General features: G+C 35.9%; 2 protein-coding genes across 5 annotated transcripts in view; one reads left to right on the forward strand and one right to left on the reverse strand.

The window, feature by feature from the left end:
• Nucleotides 1-15,610, forward strand: part of LOC123520217 (HIV Tat-specific factor 1 homolog) — a 36,921-nt gene that overhangs the window by 10,076 nt on the left and 11,235 nt on the right. The gene's annotated exons all lie outside the window — the stretch shown is intronic.
• Nucleotides 1,795-15,066, reverse strand: LOC123520218 (C-type lectin domain family 2 member D5-like). 4 transcript variants are annotated; one of them, XM_045282304.1, is made up of 4 exons: nucleotides 14,873-15,066; nucleotides 11,595-11,810; nucleotides 5,316-5,415; nucleotides 1,795-2,742 (listed from the first exon to the last, which is right to left on the reverse strand). In XM_045282304.1, the coding sequence occupies exons 1-4, from the start codon at nucleotides 14,964-14,966 to the stop codon at nucleotides 2,730-2,732; spliced, it is 423 nt and encodes a 140-aa protein (XP_045138239.1). In that variant the 5' UTR covers nucleotides 14,967-15,066; the 3' UTR covers nucleotides 1,795-2,729. The 4 variants fall into 4 exon arrangements, with proteins under 4 accessions (XP_045138239.1, XP_045138237.1, XP_045138238.1 ...); XM_045282302.1 differs by lacking the exon at nucleotides 5,316-5,415 and having other exon boundaries at nucleotides 14,873-15,003; XM_045282303.1 differs by lacking the exon at nucleotides 5,316-5,415 and having other exon boundaries at nucleotides 14,827-14,977.

Here is a 15,610-nt window from a genome sequence, read left to right on the forward strand (position 1 = left end):
TTCTGCTGTAGGCCTAGTACAGGTGTGTGGAATCTACAGCCCATGGGCCGCATGCAGCCGGACAAATGTTAGTAAATTTGAAAGAGCAAATTAGCAAACATCGCCAAATAGTATTATGAGCATTTCGTTTCCTTCCTGCAAGTGTGCACATGCGTGTGAGTGGCTTTTTCTTTAGAACCCTTTAATTTTGTATTTGAAATGTTAATGATTTTGGCTTAATATAGTATGCAGCCCTATAAGAATGTGATCCTAGCACTGAAAAGTTTGCCCACCCCTGGCCTAGTACTTCTTGTTGGTGACAGGCAACATCTTATATCATTCTATGGTTATCCTAAAGAAATCTTAAAACCTCTCCAGATTACTGACCAAATCTGGGAACAAATGTCCAAAGCTCCCAAATTCAGGTCTTCTAAAATTAATGGCATCCACCCATATTCGTTGCCGATGCTTACGCCTATTCCTCAGCCACTGTAACACTGCTATTTCTGCAAAAGCTAATATGTCCATACATCCCAAAGACTGCCTTGGTACTGAATCACCTGAATGATGTGAATCAGCCGGTTGGAACTATGCAGATTCAAAATGACTCGATTCAAATTATCCTTCATGAATTGAATCGATTCAATTCGCTTGGTGTAAACGCACCCTTGTTCATTGTGTTTTTCTTGCTAACCAAACATCTGTGTGATTGGCAGTAGGTGTAGTGAGTGCCATCTTTCTAGTTTTCGGTTCAAGGCTTGCCAATCTCGTTCTGGCTCTAAGGAGAAGAAACTTTCTAAATTTCTAAATTGTCTGGTGGTTCAACTGAGAAGCATTACTGAGACAGTTCATCTTCTGATTCTTCATGGTCTTGTAGATTTGCTACTGTTGAATCTGATATGGTTTAAGTGAAGGCTACCATAGCCTAATTGTCAGCAGTTTTGAGTGTAATGCAGGATCCTTCTGAACAAGGCTGTAAAGTATGATGATGTCGGGGGAGTGAGTCTGTGTGCAGCCTCATTCTTTGAATTGGCCTCAGGAGTGAGTAGGATGCACGGTTCCGCTGATCCGGGAGTGAGCCTGTGGAATTACAGTGTCAGCTTCTAGTTCTGTTGTGACCCTGGCTCTAGGAGCAGGTTGGGTGCAGGCTACCGCTGATCTAGGCTTCTATGTGAAGTTAGTGATGTAAGGGGAGTGAACTTGTTTTAAGCCTTACTCCTTGGAGTTAAGGCGTCTAACTCCAGTACTGTAAGTACTGTGACTTCATTAGTTGCTCCTTTGGGTCATTGGATGGGAGGTAACATTCTTGGCTTGCCTGGTAATAGACTTATTTATAACTGACAATGATGGTGTGTCTTCAAGTAACCTCACAGACAATGTTGGTTTAGTGCTTTGATGAGATGTGTTCTCAGGCTATGCCATGACCAGTAGAAGGTGGGGTGGGCCCCAGTGTCAATGCAGAGAACCAGACTGCAGGCATGAGCCATCCTTTACACTTTGAGGAAGTGGATGAGGAGGTTTATGGTGAGGGTCATTGTAGGGAGGATGGCAGTCACAATGTAGCAAGTCCTGACCCCATTCATGATCTTATTACCAAGGTGAGCAAGTTTCTGGAACTGCCTCAGCCCTCTTCTCTTGCATCCACTCTGCAAACTGAGGTGAGCATACCTCTTGAACTTTACAGGATGGCCCCACTCCTTTGATGTAGTACAGTATTCTTCTTAACATCTCTAGTCTATGATAAGTTTCCTTTTTCTCTTTTGCTCAGATATCCTCTAGATGTTTTATGTTATAAAGGAAAATAAACATATAGTGTACTTATTATTGACTAAAAGGGATCTTTATTAATTTATACACTGCTCATCATAGCTAGATGCAGTATCAGAAAGAAATTGTCACAATAACTGATAAATTGATCAGAATAACCGATAATCGATATAATTAATGACCGAGAAATTGATAAGTCCAGAATCCTTATAATATTAGTGACAACAATATTGATATGTACTTCAAAGTAAGAAAATTGATAAATACAAATCTTTATTCTTATCTTTATTATAGAAAACTTTAAAAATCTTAGAAATATCTTTAAATTTAGTATTTATCCTGTCTTTTCACTAATGAAAGGTTAAAGATTTCAACATGTTTAGTTAAAATCTAAAATTATTGATTATCTCTAGTTTGCAACCAAAACTGATGAATTAATAATGTGGGAAAATTATTATTGGATAACTGATATATTGTTATCATGATAACTTATCATGTTAATGCCAACTTTGGCTGGTGTTGGAGTTGTGTATTTGATTTCATATATATTTTACTAGAAACTTAGAAGGGAAAAATTTCAGTGGCCTATGGCTAGATTTTTGGTGAGAAAGTGTAGATGAAAATAATGTTCATCCTGATATTTAAAAGGAACATACAAAACAGCTCACACTCTAAAAAAAAAATACTTTTTTACAAACCAAGAAAACTTTTTTTTTATTAAAGAAAACCATATTTATATTCATTGTTCATTTGAGTCACTAACATCTGAAACCCTAACCTCAGTAGTTTCACAGAGGTAGTGCATAGAGGTGGTGCAGAATCGGTGGTTCCAGCGATAACCAAGGCTTGGGGAAAGGTAGACACACTGCCAGCGGGTAGAGCGAGGAAATTGTTGAGTGAGGAAGCCATTGTAAGACATCTCAGTAGCTGATGATGCCCACTGCCACTGTCTGCGAGACCAGTTGTAAATCCCACCCACCCATCTATTGAGAGGTGCTGGTAACAATAATAAATATTAGAATTATACACAGTTCAGTTTACTTAATCTTCAGTATTAATTTTAAGGGGACCATCCGGTTGGGTTTTCAAAAAATCTAAAATAAAGAGGTACGTGGGTAATTTATTTATTTATTTTTTTTTTTTTTTTATTTATTTATTTATTTTTTTTTTTTTTTTCACTGATAGATGACTATTACACGATGTTAGTTTAGTAGTTACAAGCAAATCGAACCATAAATAACTGCATGAAAAATAAAAAATCAATTTTTTGAAAAGAACATTTTCCCTATAAACTTTGTCACCGAAGGGCAGATTTCAATTTTGCCGGTATATACGTGAAGTATGTGGTATAACAAAACTTTCCATCTCATAGAATTTTGAATTTTTTATTTTGATGGCCATTATGAATTTTTTTTTTTTTATTTATTTATTTATTATTTATTTTTTTTTTATTTATTTATTTATTTATTTATTTTTTTTTTTTTTTGTATAAAATTACATTGTGACACAGAAAATAAATTTTTCAAAATTCTATGAGATGGAAATGTAGCAGCTTCATTTTAGCTTCAAAATGTTACCTCAAAATTGAAAATCCGTTCAGAAATGTGGGAGAAGATACAATTTGAATGATAAAAAAGTGAAAACTGAGAAAAAGGCAAAAACCCCAGAGATGTCATTTTCACCCTCTATGACCCTGTACATTTATTTGGGTTGGATATTTCGTGCTCATACACCACCATGTACATCATATATGTTTTTTAAACATGCTTAAAATATTCTGTAAGACTCATATGGCACCTGGCCGCCCCTACAATGACTAGGTATTAGTCGCTCAAAGGCGAGGGTGTCTCCTATCCGTGCATGGTCAGCACAACTTGTAATTTTCCTTTGCACTGTTTGTTTAGACATTATAAGGCAAAAAAAACAGGTAAAATAGCCTGGATTGTTGCTTGCAAGGTGTGAAACAACGGGCGAGATTCTCAATACATCCTCCTCCCATCGCAGTCACATGGACACTGAGATGGAAGGGGAGAGGGTGTGTTCCTGTGTACGCCATAGTACTGAGTTGCCAGTGCCCGCCTTTCCTTACCAAAGAAACCACTTTTCATGGCTTTTTTCTATGCTTATTATCATAATTTATGGTACAGCAAGTTTTGGGGGGGAAGCCCCAGGCTGCGGTGGGCGTGGCAGGGGCCCTTTAATGTTTAAATACCTCACGTATTTTAGCGTATTTTCCCAAAATACTCCATCACTATATTGCCATATGTTTGGGGATGCTCTGGTGGTGTTTTGGTGATTTTCAATACGTATTTTTCAGATTTTTCGGTACCACAGCCACCGGATGGTCCCCTTAAGCAATTATATCATGAATAATTATATTAATGATTCATACTATTGTACACAGAGGTCATGTTAAACATATCTTTTGTTTGATCACTTAATAATCAGTTATCTAGATTTCTAAGAATGTTAGGTCAATCCATTTTTCTCATACTTTCATGGCAGTGAGACCTAATAAAAAGATAAAGCTATTTGTATTCAACACAGAATGATGAATTACCTGGTAGGAAATTTTAAAGAATAAGGAAATTTAAAATATGGTCTGCTACTAAAAGTTACTAGCTAAATATATTTTTGAATAGGCTATATGGAGCTGACATATATGTTGCTCAGAAACTACAAATTTTCTGTAAGTAAGCAATGGATTACATATTAATGAGAATACAAATTAAAATACAAATACGTACATTGACAGCAATCACAGGTTAACTAGTTTTAATAATTGTTTCCATCTCACCAGACCATTGTATGTATGGTATGTCCTTAAATCACATTGAATTTTCAATACAAAGGAAAAATTAATACAATTTGCTTTTTATATGAAAAGTGGAAAGAGAAATACAGGCAACCCTCGCTTAACGAACGGGTTATGTTCCTAAAAAAACTTTCATTGCGCGAATTTTCATTAAGCGAATTAATTATAACAAGTTTGACCCCTGACTTGAACTTCCATTGAGAGTAAACAAAGCGAGAGTGCATCATAGTACAGTAAAAGGTTTAATGAAAGTAAAGATTATGAAGTTAAACATTTAAGCAGTTTAATTTAAGACCAAGTCATTATAATGTACACTAATGTATGTATGTAAGTAACTTTATAATGTTAATGATCTTAAATTTATGAAGAGAGGGAGAGTGGATCGGGAAAGACTCTAGCTGGCAACCTGTGGAATGTAAACAAAAGGCGCATCATTGTACAGGTAACTCTCGATTTACACGTGTTTAATTTACACGTTTTTATTATTATGCGACCGAAAAAATATTATAATTAATTTAATTCGCGCGATCGGTTTGCTTATATGCGATTTGGCCCAACTGCATTTTCAAACTGAGTGCCAGACACAATTTCAAACTGCACGCCAGTTAGTTCCACAGCTTGCCGATAGGTGGGAGCTCCATTGCCATGGACGCACTCTTCTGGTACACAGTGATGCAAAAAGAATTTTCCAAGAAAAAGCGCCAGACCACCATGCTGCAGTTTTTCAAGAAAACACCAGTGGAAGATGTAGTACCAGAAGAGGATGTGGACGATCCCGTAGAAGCGGTGGAAGCAGAGGAAGCACAGATGGATGATGACGTCCTTGACTCGGAGGTAGACAGCAATGGCGAGTGCTTGTGAGGGATGAAGACATTGGCATCCTGCATTTATTTTCTTACTGGTGTTTACTTTATACTGTGGGATTATTTTTGATAAGTGGATTTTTGATAAAGTGGTAAAGCTCAGAGGAAGATGGTGACTGACTGGTGTGAGTGGTGAAGGCAGTGGGGCAGTGAGTGTTGTGTTTACGTATTCTTTGTTTTGTTGTTTTCTCTTATTATTTTTTGCTTTCTCTTATTATTTCTTGCTTTTCCCCTTACTTTAAATACACTTCTAGTATTTAGAATGGTAAATAATAAAAACATGTTAATTTAGCCAAATAAATAGAGTATTTTGTACAAATTATTTTGGACCACATCCCGCATCCCCACTATTATCTATTGTTTCTTATGAGAATTACAAGTTTGTTTTACGTCAATTTTGATATACGTATGCGATGCCTCTTGGAACGCATCTATCGCGTAAATCGAGTTACCTATACCACATACAAAACTTATGTAACACATTTCCATAAGGCTTTCCATTTTATCCATTGCAGAGTCATGAGTTCAGATGATTCTTTTAGCTTGCAAGGAAGATACAGTCTCACCAGCCTTCTTAATCGAGTCTGCTGACTTGAGAATAGAGACAGTAGATGGAGTCAAGATGGTGGCGAGCAATGCTATTAGTTTTCTTGCCTCTCTCGTGTCTGTGAATAATATCCAGCGTCACTTCAAGAGTAAGAGACTTTCTTTTCTTCTTAGCAATGCAAGGCGACATTGCAGGGCTGGTTGCAGGGCGTTTTGGTGGCATGTTGAGCGTGAGATGACGAGCTGGTGCTGGACCCTGTTTTTGTTTTGAACTAAGAGCGGGGAAGGGTAGGGGAGTGAGTGGTGCACGTGTTGTCCACAAGAGGCACTGTTGTATTCAAAAGCTTGTTGGCTTGCGTGATATGGCGGGGCTTTCAAACTTGGAAAAAATTACCTGGATAAAAAATTTTTAAAGCAAGTTTGGTGTTCGTTAAACGAGCAGATGGTTGTAAAAGGAAACGTTCGTTGTAGTGAAATTTCATTGTGTGAACATTCGTTAAGTGGGGATTGCCTGTATGTGACATAAATAAAAATTTCATTTTGGAAGGTTGTCTTGAAAGCATTTTTAATTTAATAGCACATTTCTCAGAATGTAATTTTTCACTTTGAAATATATTCCCTCAATTGTGCATTGATTCCCATAAAAACAAAGACTTATCTACATAGTAACATTATTTTCACATTATGCTACATCTGAAAAGAAATTGCAACAAAAATTGGTAAAGTAATTTTGATATATATATATATATATATATATATATATATATATATATATATATATATATATATATATATATATATATATATATATATATATATTTGTTTTCTATCTCTTAATCATATTTCAATAAAGTTTAGTTATTATACCAAAGACATAAGTGTAGTGCAAGCTTTCTTGCATATAAAGTTTACAACTGTGCAACTAAACCTATAGGAGAGTTAGAGGAGCTAGAATAAAGAAGCTATAAGTAAGGAAACTTTTGATCTGAAGCGTATTATCTATTTAGTGATCTTGACTTCCCTTAAAATGTTCATGTCAATAGAATCATTGAAAAGATTTACTAAATTAACTGAAATGCAGCTATATCACATTACAGTACTGTATATGTAATACTAAAGACATGATGAAAAATAATAACAGTGGGTCTCTAGTTACAATAAAATATTTGGTATAAATCTGAAATAATAAAGAATATATATATATATATATATATATATATATATATATATATATATATATATATATATATATATATATATATATAATTTTTTTTTTTTTTTTATTGTAACTTGCAGGGAAAGTGGTGTTCAGTGAGTTCTCAGCCTAATCAAAGAGTAAAAATAGAGCAAAGGTTCACTCAACTTACTTTTCTCTCTCTCTCTCTCTCTCTCTCTCTCTCTCTCTCTCTCTCTCTCTCTCTCTCTCTCTCTCTCTCTCTCTCTCTCTCTCCCTTCTTTCTTTCTAAACAATTACTTTTGAATGTGATGTTCTTCAATCTTCCTCCTTGGTCTCTTCATCATTAGTGAAAGACATCCTACAGCTTCTTATTCATGTGTAGGAAAAAGTGAAAGTCAATGTACTGGATTAGGGGAATAAGGGGACAGAGTACCAATGTGAAGCTACAGGGCACCATTTTGTTTATGGCCACTGTAATCTTGTGAGCAGGAGGATTTTTCAGCAAGAAATATCTTGGGTCACTTTTTTCACAGCTTTTCTCAAGCACTGCCCCTTCTGAAATTTCCCCCATAGACCAGCATAGTATGGTCCATTAATGGACTATGATTCAAGATCTTGAGAAGGATCCCTTCAAGATCAGACATGACTATCACCATAACCTTCTTGGATAACTTCATGACCTTGAAGTTTTACAGTGTTGGAGAGGAGGGATGCTTCTGTTGCTTAGATCTTGTCATGAATCTACCCAGCTCTGCCTTCATGAGGGTCTACATATCTGTTCAAGTCATTATCTGGTTCCTCTTCTGCCTAGGCCTCAGCATTCTTGGAACCCATCAGGCAGATCCCTTGAAAAAGTTGAGGTGATTATGAAAGGTGGTAGCAACATATCCATTACTGATCCCCACTTGAGAAGCAATGTATTGCACTGAAATTCAATGATTATCCTTGACCATGTTCTCCATCATGGGACCAGTTTTTTGGTGACTACAGTTAATGGACCATCATTTTGGCAATCATCCTCACATGAGTCTTGGCCCTACTTCCAGAAAGCATCCCAACTTTTTGATAGTGGAATAGGATAGGGCACTATCCCCTAGTGCTCTCCTCAACTATGTATGAATCAACTGTGATGCTTGAATCACGAAAAGCTTTATTACAGCTCTCTGTTCAGCGTTACTGGAAGAAGCCATCCTCACTCAGAAAAGTCACAGTTGACTTAAGGGCATGCTGCAGTTGAGATTTAGTAAATTATGATGAAAAATCACTTGAAAAATCACTTTTCATTTTCTGCAGATTATTGTAGGAGAAATATTCTGAATTCATATAGTATATGAATCATGGGCATATGAGTATGGCAACACTCATTCTTACACATTTAAAGGGACATGAGTGGCATACGCCATGAGGTTGGCGTGGGGCAATAAACATTCTGTAAGCATTGTGGTATATTGTTTGTTTTTCCTTGTCATTTTATCACTAATATTTGTCTTTGGTGAGGCTCCTTCCCTCAAGTTGCTCACCTTCTTCCCGCCATGCAGCAACCATACAGCACTGAGCACCCCATGACCCCAGTGTAACAGAGAAAGGCAAAGGAAGAAATTTGTTGCAAGCTGTCTTATATTTTTTCTTTGCTGCAACATGAGGAAAAACAAAATAGGCTACAACAGCTGAAGAAGATGCGAGAGATGAAGAAAAGAAGAGAGAAGAGGAGATAAATGAAACGAAGAGAGAAGAAATGAATGAAAAGAAGAGAGAAGATGAGAAAACATCAATCAACATGGAGGCATCTACCTCCAGCATGTCTGCATTGTCTCCCGCAACTGCTAATACTGGTTCCTTTCCCTCTATGCCTTTGCAACCAAGGCAGTCATCAACATCAACTGCTACAAAAAGGAAAAAGGAATCAAGTTTTGATGAGAGTAGCTATGATTACGTACTTGCTGAAAGTACGAGTTTAGTAAAGTGGGTGAAGTCATTTCCTTCTTATAAGTGGGATATGAATCTGAGGGTGAATGAGAGTAGGAGAGGCATGACACACACTTACAGTGTGTTTTGTTATAATTGCAAGATTGAAAGAACCTGGTGTACTTCTGGTGCCAGTAGGAATGTGTATGATGTCAATGAACGAATAGTAAGAGTCACCATGCATTCAGGGGGTGGGTATATTTCAGCCACTGAGTTCTGTGCGGTATTCAATATGCCTGCAATTAGTGAAAATACCTACTACAGAATTGCCAAGGCCATTGAGAGAAAAGGTGTAGAGAAATACAAGCAAATGCTGGAACATGTGCAGAAAGAGGTGCACGATAAATTGAAGGAGAAAGAGCCTAGTGCTCCGGAGGTAAAAAACATCTAGGTTTCCTGTTATGGCTTATGGTCAAAGCATGGTTTCACAGCCAATTACAAATTTGTGAGTGTGATTGAAACCACAACCAGCATGGTAATTGGGTAATTGATTTTGTTTTGCTGTCTAAGTATTGCAAAGTGTGTACAGACAACAAGGACTGTGATAGAAATGAATGGTGGCCACAGCATGAAAGCGAGTGTGACAAGAACTTCCATGGCAGCTCGCCAGCCATGGAAGTTGATGGCTGGAAAATCCTTTGGAGAAGTGTGTAATCTCGGATAGTGACTCAAAGGGATTTTCTGCTGTTTGGGATGTGAAGCCATATGGAGATGAAATTGTCTTGGAAAAACTTGAGTGTATTAATGATGTACAGAAAGGACTGAGTAAAGAAAGCACTTCTTCAAGCTAAACAGGTGCATAAGTTGGGTGGCCAGAAAGAAGGTGCACTTACTCAAGCGAAGATAATGCAACTGGCTGAGTATTTTGCCAGTACAATAAAGCAGAACACCACCATTGAGGACATGAAGAGTGCAATCTGTGCAACGCCTCGCCATTGCAGCAGCATTGACGCCAAACCTCAGCATACTGGATGCCCAGATGGGAGGAGAAGTAGATGTTTTGCCAAATGAGCAATGGCAAAAGATCCTCCAATACCCTCCCATAAGAAGCATATGTGCACATACGTTGCCCCGGCAGTGGTAAGGAACATCATGCCAGCTTGCCTACACATTTGTGACAGCAAACTTCAAGAGAAATGCAAAGACAACACCCAAAACAACAATGAAAGCCTGCACAATGTAATCTGGAATTAACTGCCAAAGACCAAGTTTTATTCACAGCTAAGGATGAAGTATGGTATTCATCAAGCTGTTGCCAGATTCAGCCTTGGCTCAGTGGCAGGTGAAGCTGAGGCATTTGGCACAGCAGGGAAGGAGATTTTCGAAAGAAGGAATAGGAAGAGGCTGTCACTTTCGATAGCAAAAGCTAAGAAGAAAGATTAAATCAAAGAAAAGAAAATTAGAAAAATACATGAGGGAGAGGAGAAAAGGAAAGCAGAGGGAGAAACTTACATACCTGGAGGTGCTGATCTTGATTAGAAACATAACAATATACTTGGAGAGAATTATCTCATGGAGAATGAAAAAGGTGCCTACTGACAGTTAGAATAAACCACAATTCTGTGGAACAGCATTCTCAGGACACCCACCAATAAGCTAAATCTACCAGCAAAGGCACAAACAACCAGAGCCAAGAATTTTTATAGCATCACCACAAGGTACATAGTTCCTGAAATGAAGTAGTAAATATGGAAATAATTAGATCATTCTTTGTGTGCAATTTCTCTATAGATCAACACTTAACATATAATAAATTTACTAATTTTGATAAACACATAACGTGGGTGCTAAACTTTTAAAACTTTAAAGAGCTGTATCTCAAAACATGATTTTTCAAGATATAATAAATTTTATAAAATCAACCATTATACATGCTGCCTTGAAACTTGGTGTACATATTGACAGGGATTTGGGTAACATTTTGTCAGACCATTTTTTTCCCTAAAGTGAATATAAAATTGTTAATAAGGCAAAATTACTGCTTTTCATGCTGTTTTGATGATGTCATGAAGTGCGAAAACTTTAAAAAATCATATCATGATGTATGGAGAAACTGAAAAAAATCATTCTCTACGTTTCTTTAGGCATCTTTCAAGTATGTCCATGCCAAAGCACATTTTTTAAAATTTTAAATGAAGCCTGTACGACATTTTGAATACAACTCTATGCATGACATCATGAAGTCATGACATCATTACTCTATCACATCCACATTCATAACAAAAACAACCAGGAGCTTTAATATTCTGAAAATTTCAAGTAAGAAATCTTATAACCTTTTTTTTAATGAATTTTTCAAATCTCGATCACAGCATGCCCTCAATAAATAACAGAGAATGTTAGTCTGCATTACTTTTCAAAAAATGTATGAATGTGTTCCAGTCATGGTGAGTTCCTGTTTTCCCTCTTATATTAGGCTGAGAACTCATTGAATACCCTTTGTATGTAGATGTTAGAAAAGCTGTAAAGTGGTGCATCTTACCAAACTCTGGGCGATTGAGGTAGGATCGGATATTGTTATCCTCCCACCTTGTTTCTAACTCAGCCAGTTGGCTGCCAAGATCCTTGCACATGAAGTGAGCACTATGCCATGTAGCCATTTCACTACTGAAGTAGTAACATCTGTGACCTAGATGGATAAAGTCTGGAGGACATGCATAACGTTTGTGTTGGACTTCTATCTGGCCATAGACTTTGCCTGTTGGGAAATATGGATTAAATAGTTTTATCACAATGGTTAAACTAATGAAACAGGGCACATGCATTCATAAAGAAAAGTAAGTTTATAAATTAAACATCTCAGATGTCTGGTTTGTACAAGTGTAAATTAGGTGATAAGTAATGCAAAAACTGTAGAGTTACTTTATCCAATACCAAGAAATTTCATGATTTTGATCAGATCATAAATATAAGTATAATTTAGCATTGCTAAGCAGTAGCCAAATAGTCAGTGTTTAAAAGTAGGGATCTCAGTGACTTGAGTCCAAGTTATGCTAGAAGCTGAATCATTTTTCAAACTGTTTCGAAATGAGTGAAGAATACTGATGTATTGCCTTTCAGTCCTATCTTTCATAGTAATTGCACCAAGATGTTCTGGGGAAAGGCATGAGCCTCTGCAAAATTGTTACTCATAAAACTTACTGGTGCCATTTTGTGTGAGCTAACCATCTAAGGTAAAAGGTGCACACACTACAATTTTGCATCACCTCATTGCAAGTCTCATTGGCTTTGAACCTGTGATGTGTAAAGTCCTTTAACTTAAAACATAGAGCCATTGTCACATTAGAATTTTAATTGTTTGCCTTCCATAGGTTTCTTTAAATGTCTTTTTCTTCTTTATCAGTGGTTTGAACAATGAACAAGATGAAATTATATGCAATAAAGTGAAGTGATTAAGGTAAAAACATATTCCAATAGCAATAAGCGAAATTAGATAACCACCACGGTTGAAGAAAGTTGATTGGATAAAGTCCCATTATGATACAAGACTACAAAATGGAAGAGTGAATTTCATATTGTTGTGGAAGAGAAAAGAATATATGTTTTTAGAAAAGGTGAAGAGATGAAAATAAAGCAAGGTACTTTAGAGCTTTTTATTGAGCTAGAGGATAAGTACACTAAGGTAAGATCTCAAACATACTTATTAGACAAATGTTATGTATGTCATTTTTTTTTAAATAATTAAATTGAAATTGAAATTGAAATGTTATAATTGACCATGTGTCAAAATTGACAAAACTAGATGACAATGCAAATATAAATGGTCTTGCAGTGTTGAAAAAGAACAAGAAAGATCTAAAGCCATTAAAGCTTGTCATCAGTTTGTAGTTAGAGTAGTGAGATTGAAACAGAAGTTAAATTCAGAAGATACAGAAAGAGTATGAGATTCAAAACTTTGAGGATAAATGCATATTAAACAAATTGTAATTTATGTTAGGGTGGAAACATTGTAGTTATTGAACATATGTGATCTGCTGAAAGAATTTAACTCTTAAATGGAAATGCCCAATTTCACTCACACTGATTGTGTCCTGACTCCATTTGGAGCCACTGCAAAAATATTGAAAAAAAAATAAGTAAATAATAATAATAATAATAATAATAATAATAATAATAAATAGATAAAAAATATAGATAATTTTTATTGAGTTACACTTGATCAGATTTGAAAAAGATAACATCTTGTTGGACGATGAAAATAAAAAACATACAAATTTATGTTCATATTTAATTTTCATGATTCATTTAAAAAAAAAAAATTGAAAAAGTTACTTTGCCATATAGTGTTTTCTCTCTCTCTCTCTCTCTCTCTCTCTCTCTCTCTCTCTCTCTCTCTCTCTCTCTCTCTCTCTCTCTCTCTCTCTCTCTCTCTCTCTCTCTCTCTCTCTCTCTCTCTCTCTCTCTCTCTCCCCCCTACACTATGGCCTATAGCACCTGTAGGTGTACTTGAAGAGTATGTATAGGAAACGCTGTTCAGCTTCCACCCATTAGTGGCGTGGGCAATTTTATTTATAGTGATATCCATATTAGAGCCCATATCACCACCCAAGTGCATCTTTGGTGTAACCACCTAGAAACTGGGCATCCTGTTGACATGTAGATAACTTTAAACCACTCGACAAATGGCAGTTTCAAGGCGGTACATGGTGGAATTTGAACCTACACTTGGACTTCTACCCGATCCCATGCTCACCACCTTATCCACTAACTAAAATGGTTACTCTTTCTAAGAAATAGTGTATAATTCCTAATTTGCTTCCCAATTGTTGTGCTCTGACCGAATGAAAATGGGCAATTTTGTTTCTTATTTTTATAAATAAACAGATAAATAAACAAGTAAACAGAACATATGTTGCATACCCACAACATGGTTTATCATAATAACTTTTGCTTAAACATATTATTAAAACCATTATTTCAAAATTATTTATAAATTATATGCTCTCCATTCCAATTGTGTTGCTCTGAAGAAAAGAAAGGTGATTCCAGAAAATGTGATTTTCCATAAATAACCAAGTCAGCTGTGACTGGCTCATAGGCTTCAGTGAATGTTATTTCACCAGTGAAACCTACAGTTTCCTCAGCCAACAATCCCAGCAAACATATTTAACATGAGTTAGAGGTACTACAGCTCTGTATATCACATATACAAGCCTATAAACAATGTTTTCCCTCCTACATATGTTCATGAGTTAATATTTCATAAACGGACTTTATGGGTCTACCTGGCGTCACAACCTTTACCTAGGAAGGAAAGAGCATTGCCAGCGAGGAGCCCGGGTATCTAGATCTGATGACCAACAGACACTCGACTCAGACGCATAGACCTTGGAGCCAGGTATGCGTGAAAAATGGCACACTTTTTCAAAACCAGTAACTCATGACTCCAGGTGGAGTCATGTTCCCGTTAAAGGGTTAAACACAAGTGTTTTAGATATTGAGAAAGACCAACTTTTTACTCTATAGTCACAAACTAAAAATTAGATTATGTTGAGTTCATAGTGTATAGGAGCACTTGTCATTAGCTGAAATTGTTATTTCAACCTACACCAGATTATTGTGAATAGCCTAGTGAACTAAAAGAAATCATAATATATTCCAACTTCTTGTCCATTTGATTATAGCTAATTCTTTCATTCATTTTCATTCTTTGCTTTTAAACTGAATAAAAAAAATTCAGTAATCAAATAAATAAGAATCTCAAAACAGCTGACCTCTAGCAGCCAAAAGGATTAAAAACAGGAGTGGAATTGTAGAAACCTTCATGATTCACACTGGAGTAATGTGTTCTCAGGAGTGGACAGTGGACAGTGGACAGTGGACAAATGAGGACAATTTGAGTTGCTTGATACATTTAGGTTTCTGTATATGTAGCAGCATTATTTGTTTTCTCTACTGAAATTTATATTTGTACAACTATTTATTTATTTTTTTTATTTATTTTTTTTTTTTTTAGAGTTTATGATCACAACACTCCCATAGAAAATTTTATATTGTGATGTAAGAAATTGTTGATATCAGCTATGGCATCCCAAGTGTCACATGTTCAGGTTGATAAGATTGCAGACAAGTGCTGTGTTGTGGTATTTTCTGTAAGTGTTTATTGATTAAGGTCACTGATTATTTTCTCAATTTCCTTTTAGACTGGTTTGCTATTCAATTAATGTTAATTTACAAGCATAACAGAAGCATTTATTTATATATTTATTTATGCGTAGTACCATTCTGCTTTGAAAATATGAGCATCTCCACTTTCAATAAATTCATATGAACTTCCACTGTTAGTGAAGTTCATATAACTACATTAAGGCTGTCACAATGACCTGATAGTATCTAAAAAATTATAAACTAGCCTCACAAAACTAAAGTATTTGATATAGGTAATAAATTTATTTACCATTCATATAGTGCGTTATTTGTATTTTGCTTGCATGCTTTTTACATCACATTTTTAAAGTTCCTTTTAGTATAATTCAGATAATACATATTTGTAATCTC

This window comes from Portunus trituberculatus, chromosome 46 (assembly GCF_017591435.1).
Source record: "Portunus trituberculatus isolate SZX2019 chromosome 46, ASM1759143v1, whole genome shotgun sequence".
NCBI classification, from domain to species: domain Eukaryota; kingdom Metazoa; phylum Arthropoda; class Malacostraca; order Decapoda; family Portunidae; genus Portunus; species Portunus trituberculatus.